The following is a 7,071-nucleotide window of genomic DNA, read 5'->3' as shown; positions in this document are numbered from 1 at the left end:
CCTCATACTTGGCCAGCCCTTCATGAGAACTGCGCGAACCAAGATTGATGTCTATGAAGGAACCTTGTCCATGGAAATTCAAGGAGAAAAAATTGGCTTTAGAATTTTCGAAGCAATGAGGTATGCTTGTGATGATCAATCTTGTTTTTCCATTGATACTTTTGATTATTTGGTGCAGGATACATTCAATACAAGCATGGGTGATGACTCTTTAAAAACTGTGCTGGAATTGGGTTTATTACCATGCCAACAATCAGTCATCACGATAACCAACCAAGAAGCTATTTGGTGTGAAGAATTGGAGAGTTCGGTGGCTGCCCTTGAAGCTTTGCCACGGATACAAGGTAAGTATTATTCTCCTTTTATTTCTCTTCAATTTTCTAATGAAAAACTTGTTCCTTCTGTGATTGAGGCACCCAAATTGGAGCTTAAACAGCTATCGGACCATCTGCAATATGCATATTTTCGAGACAATGAGACGCTACCAGTTATTATCACAGCTAACCTTTCGGTAGAGGATGAAGATAAGTTGATTCGAGTTCTCAGAGAGCACAAAACAACAATTGGCTGGAGTATAGTGGATGTCAAAGGCATAAGCCCAACCACATGCATGCATAGAATACTTCTTGAGGAAGGATCAAAACCTACAAGAGAATCCCAACGTCGATTGAATCCTCCAATGATGGAAGTGGTAAAGAAAGAAGTTCTCAAACTTCTTGATGCTGGTATGATATACCCTATCTCTGAGAGTAAATGGGTGAGTCTCATACAAGTTGTGCCCAAACGATCTGGAATAACAATGAACTAGTGCCTCAACGTTTGCAAACGAGCTGGAGAGTGTGCATCGGCTATTGCAAGCTCAACAATACTACGCATAAAGATCACTTTCCTTTACCTTTTATTGATCAGATGCTTGAGCGTCTTGCAGGTCATGGATATTATTGTTGTGAAAACCAAGTTAAAAGAAAAAAAATATGGTGAAGTGTCCGGACACCTCGAGTAAATTTTGAGCAGTTTTACACTCTGTCTCGATTTGTTCATAAGCCGTCCGGACATTCGACGATAAATTTCATTTTAAAACACATTGGGACAGTTCGGGGTTCATTTCTTACATATGTGATAGAGAGATAGCCGAGAGAGAGAGAGAACTAGAGAGAGAAGAAGGATTTTGGTGTGAATCAAGGAGAAAGGAGCTATAATTGAAGCTTTTGGACTTTCTAAAGCTTGGATTGCAAGATCTTCACAAGATTGAGGTAAGATTTCCATGGATTTCAAGCTAGGGTTTATGGGTTTTGTGGGATTTTGTGAAATTGGATGTTTTGGGGTAAAAGCTTGTTGAGTAATCAAAGTTTATGTATATTGATGTTAGATTTGAGCTTGGATTGAAGTGTGGAAATAGAAGGAGAAGGGATTGAGCAAGGGTTTGAAGAATTGACTAAGGTAAGTGTCTTATTGTGAATGTATGTGTTGAAATTGATATTGTTGGAAGGGAAGTGATTGTAAATGTTATGAATTAGGTTATTTGAACTTGGAGAAGTGGTTGCTAGAGTTGTGGTGAGGGTTTTGCTCAAACGAGGTAGGGATTTTCTTAACCCTTAATCTCAAAACACTATTGGCTACCCGAATTATGTATTAATTTCGTTCGTTTCCACCTTTTTGTTCAAGGGGAAACAAACCTTGGATTGTGTGCTATTGTGAACTCAAGTTGCAATGTTGTGTGTTTAATGTTGAATGCATTACCCATGGACCCTCGGTCATCTATCGAGTAGTCGATACTCTTGAGCACATGTTTTAATGAAATTGCGCGCAAATAAATTTAGTTGCATAACATTCATGTGTGATGTTGCATTTGTGCATGGTGAAAGTGGTGGTTTGGATTTTGGTACGAACGTCAACGTGTACTAGTGGTTCCGTTTATTTGGCTCTAGTGACACGGTTGATGGTACTTGTGTGAACATGCACTAGTGGTTCCGGTTTATTAGATCTAGTGGCATGGTATGGAATATTTGTGAGAGCATGTGCTAGTGGTTCCGGTTAATTGACTCTAGCGACATGGCTTGGTTGGATGTACGGATTGCATTTATTTGACGACATGGCATATTGTTGCATAGCTTTATTTCTTATGATATTCCGGCCTTATTCCTTATTTTATGCTCCTATTCGATATCCCTACTGAGCCTCCTGCTCACCGTGTTATATATTCCCCTCCTTAGGTGATATAGGTACTAGCGCTAGTGCTCCGACTATGGATCAGCAGGGAGGAGCGTGACGCGGATGGCCTGGACTTGTGGTGGTTTGTTGTTTTATTTTGTGTGGTGTTGGTTAGTCTTTGGCTTAATTGTATATTAGGATATATACAAGTATGTAATGTGTGGGATAAATGATGATTTTGGATGGTTAGGCTTAATGCCCTGGTATGTACGTGCGTATGAAGATTTATGATTGGGATGATATGGCCTGAGGCCCTGGATGTTTAGTTTGGTGGTATGGAAATTGTTGGTTTAAATTGCTATAGTTTGTGCAGGGGGCATTCTCCGAAATACGGGGAGGTGCTGTCGAATTTTTGTTTAAATCTTATTGCTTTTAAAATTATGGATTAAGTTGATTTGAGTCTTTGTTTTAGGTGGCGGCACGTGGGTGCACACGCGTGTTGTCAATAAGTCACGTTCCTGGGACAGGGCGTGACAATTGTTTCTTGGATGGCTACTCGGGCTACAACCAAATTGCGATAGCTCTAGAAGATCAAGAGAAGACAACATTCACTTGTCCTTTCAGAACATTTGCGTATAGGAGGATGCCTTTCGGTTTGTACAACGCGCCTGCCACATTTCAACGTTGTATGATGAGCATATTTTCTGACATGGTCGAAAAAAATTATTGAGGTATTCATGGATGATTTTTCAATTTTTTGTAATTCTTTTGACCATTGTCTTCATAATTTGTCACTTGTTTTGAAACGTTGTCAAGAGACTCACCTTGTACTTAATTGGGAGAAGTGTCACTTCATGGTCACACAAGGTATAGTTTTAGGCCATATTATCTCTCCTAGGGGTATTGAAGTTGATAAAGCAAAGATAGACCTTGTTCGTTCTTTACCACCGCCTACATGTGTAAGGGAGGTTCGTTCTTTTCTTGGTCATGCAGGTTTCTATCGGCGCTTCATCAAGGATTTCTCAAAGATTACAAGGCCTCTTTGCCGCCTACTCCAAAAAGAAGTGGAATTTGAGTTCAATGAAGAATGCAAAGTGGCATTTGACAAGCTTAAGGGAATGTTAACGACAGCCCCTATCATTGTGCCACCAGATTGGAGCCTTCCCTTTGAATTAATGTGCGATGCAAGTGACTACGCGGTGGGCGCTGTTTTGGGACAACGAGTAAACAAGTTGCCCCACGTTATCTACTATGCATCTCGAACTCTCAATGAGGCTCAAGTCAATTATACCACCACAGAGAAGGAGCTACTTGCAATTATTTTCGCTTTAGATAAATTTCGATCATATCTTATAGGCACTAAAGTGATTGTTTTTTCTGAGCATGCAGCATTAAAATATCTTCTCACAAAAAAGGATGCTAAGCCCAGATTAATTCGATGGATGCTCGTGCTTCAAGAGTTTGATATTGAAATCAAAGACAAGAAGGGGTGTGAGAATGTTGTGGTGGATCATCTCAGCCGCATGACACATACTCAAACTTGGGAAGGTGAGGTTTTACCCTTACAAGAACAATTTCCTGACGAATAAATTTTTGCTATGCAGGTTGCGGATCCTTGGTATTCGGATATCATCAATTATGTTGTTACCAAGAAGATTCCGACTGATTTTACTAGAGCACAAAAGGATAGACTTGTCACGATGGCAAAATACTATGTGTGGGATGATCCATATTTATGGAAGCAATGCCCGGATCAAGTGATAAGAAGGTGTGTACCCGAAAGTGAGTTTGATTCTATTCTAACTTTTTGTCACACTTATGCATGAGAAGGCCACTATGGAGCTAAGAGGACAGCTCTTAAAATACTTGAGAGTGGTTTTTATTGGCCATCATTGTTCAAGGATGCATATCATTTTTGTAAGACTTGTGATCGTTGTCAAAGGACAGGTAATATTGGCCCAAGAAATCAAATGCCACTAAACCCATTCAATATTGTTGAAATCTTTGATGTTTGGGGCATTGATTTCATGGGTTCCTTTCCTTCTTCTCATGGATTCCTTTATATACTTCTCGCTGTAGATTATGTTTCTGAGTGGGTGGAGGCACAGGCCACTCGGACTAATGATTCTAAAGTTGTTCTCAGTTTTCTTCGAGCTAAAATCTTTTCAAGGTTTGGTACGCCTCGAGCTATTGTAAGCGATGGAGGAACTCATTTTTGTAACAGATCCTTTGAAGCTCTATTGAAGAAGTATAACATCACTCACAAAGTCTCTACACCATACCACCCTCAAACGAATGGTCAAGCAGAAGTTTCAAACAGAGAGATTAAACACATTCTAGAAAGAACTGTCAATACAAACCGAAAAGATTGGAGTGATAGGTTGGACGATGCTTTATGGGCATATAGAATTGCCTACAAAACTCCCATTGGGATGAGTCCTTTTCGGTTACTATATGGGAAGTCATTGAAAGGAATCGAACAACGATCAAGCAGCGGAAGAATAAAAATTTTCGATTCCTAATCCGAGGATCTGCTTAGAAAGCAACATTCGATTATGGGTTTAGAATAGTTACCCTTGTAGCGCGCCTTTCGTACTATCGAAGCATACAACGAACACGAACTTTTTGATCGTGCCTCTACGGTATCCACACGAACGATGCAATCTTCGTGTACGTCTCACGTCCACGAACGAAACTCAAGAGCCCTCCGGTTGCTAGACCGAAACGAACCCGCCGTATTCAAATCCGATTCACCACCTTGAATCAGTACAGTGAGCAAAATAGGAGAACACCTTTCGAAAGACTCTCAGCCTTTTTCTTAGAAAAACTCACGTATGACTACTTTGTTTTCACAAAACCTATTCTTTTGAATAATAAAATTATTATATATAATAATAATTAAGAATGGATGACAATTCACCCTAGAATTCTATCTCTTTGTAAACATATATATATATATATACACGTTCAAAACTTTTGTGGTTTTTTCTATATATATATATATATATATATACAACGTACTATATATATATGTATTATATATATCTTTATATATATTTGTAAACATATACATATATATATAACACATTCAAACCTTTTGTGTTTATATATATATCTATATATATAACGTGTGTGTATATATATATATATATATATCTCTTTATATATATAAAGAAAATAAGATAAAATAGAATTCCAAAAATGTTTGAGTCCTACTCAAATACTCCTCTTGGTTTCTAGAAATTTATTAATACCAAAGTCAAAATATCCTAGTCCAACTAGGACCGAAAAATGCTCACATTAAATATGAAATTCATCTCATGAATTTTACGTTCCGTATTGCTTATCATTCTTAGTGTGTGACCCTGTAGGTTCCCGTAATGTTGGTAGTAATTATAAAATCCAATTTTAGAATTACAAGCAGTGAGTGATGTCTAACAACATATCACTGTTACCCAAATTACGAGAAAGTCAATGTTTTGACTCAACCTTTACCGCGACTAATGTTACCGTGTTGTAAAATCCTTTTATCCTCGACATCTTGATTGAACATGAGACATGGATATGTCACCCTCGTATAGCTCAATCAATGTTTCTTGATTCCCGAATAAGCTAATCGAAACAAATGACATTGATATCATTATATCAACTCATTTGAGCATGGCCATGCATTTATCAGCTCTATTCAATCAAGAGGCCTTAGATATCAATCTCGTGTTATGAGAAGGACAAATTCCATCTTGATCACTCATATCCCTCTACATAATTTATTATACACCTGATCACCACCTTTATAGTCACCTTGTTAAGGGCAACGTTTGACAGTGTCAAAATGAACAATTTCTTATGTCGGGAACAATGGTGATCTCAGGTCGAAGGACTACAAATTACCATTATCACTATGAAATTATTTATGACATCCATAACACGATCCATGTAATGATTTCATGGTGGGTCGATCCAGTACATAAATTCTCCAATTTATGTACCTACGTGTTGACTTAATATCATATATTAATCAAGCACATATTAGCCTCTATTTATTATTGTCGTCCCTGTTAACAATAATATTTGGCTAAGGACATTTAAGAATATACATTATATTCTAGGGACATTATTACAATAATTCATACTACACAGATATAAATAATTGCAATAACAAAAGTAACTTTTACTAATAAAATATTCATGATAATATAATGTGCTAAAGAATCATCATATGATTGACTTTAGTGCACACTCTCCAACAGTCATGCCATCTTCCGGTGGAGTTTGAACACCGTGCTTATTGGGCCATCAAGAAGTTCAATTTTGATATGAGGTTGGCGGGTGATCATAGACGTCTTCAATTGAACAAACTTGACGAGTTAAGGACTGAAGCATATGAGAATTCTCAAATTTACAAGGAAAAGACGAAGGCGTTTCATGATAAGCTAATTGCCAAGAAGACCTTTGAAGTTGGCCAGAAAGTCCTCCTCTTTGATTCTCGACTTAAGTTGTTCCCGGGTAAACTTCGCTCTCGTTGGTGTGGACCATTTGTTGTTACTAATGTTTTCTCTCATGGTGCAGTTGAAATTCAGAATCCAAAAACAGGGAGTACTTTTAAGGTAAATTGGCATCGGCTTAAGCCATACCTTGAGTTGGTCATAGAGTGGTTGGTGGAGAATGTACCTCTCCGTGACCCTGATGTTAGTGCATGATTTGTGGTGCCGTCTGGCTGAAGACGTTAACTCAAGCGCTACTTGGGAGGCAACCCAACAAGGGAGAAGAAAGCTACACTCTCGTAACTTTTCTTTTCTTTTCTTTTCAGTTTCAATTTCTAATAGTTAGTTGTGTTTCCCTCTTTCCCTGCTTGGCTTAGCCTTGTTCTGTGTTTTAATTTCTTAACATTGGGACAATGTTTAGTTTAGGTTTGGGGGT

General features: G+C 38.1%; 1 protein-coding gene across 1 annotated transcript; it reads left to right on the top strand.

Annotated features, from left to right (window-relative positions):
- Positions 1-6,009: 6,009 nt before the first annotated feature.
- LOC120003600 lies at positions 6,010-6,851 on the top strand. Its single transcript, XM_038852623.1, has 2 exons — positions 6,010-6,022; positions 6,385-6,851. The coding sequence occupies exons 1-2, from the start codon at positions 6,010-6,012 to the stop codon at positions 6,849-6,851; spliced, it is 480 nt and encodes a 159-aa protein (XP_038708551.1).
- Positions 6,852-7,071: the final 220 nt, after the last annotated feature.

Source organism: Tripterygium wilfordii, chromosome 8, assembly GCF_013401445.1.
Source record: "Tripterygium wilfordii isolate XIE 37 chromosome 8, ASM1340144v1, whole genome shotgun sequence".
NCBI lineage: Eukaryota > Viridiplantae > Streptophyta > Magnoliopsida > Celastrales > Celastraceae > Tripterygium > Tripterygium wilfordii.
This window is presented reverse-complemented; position numbering and strand designations above follow the sequence as displayed.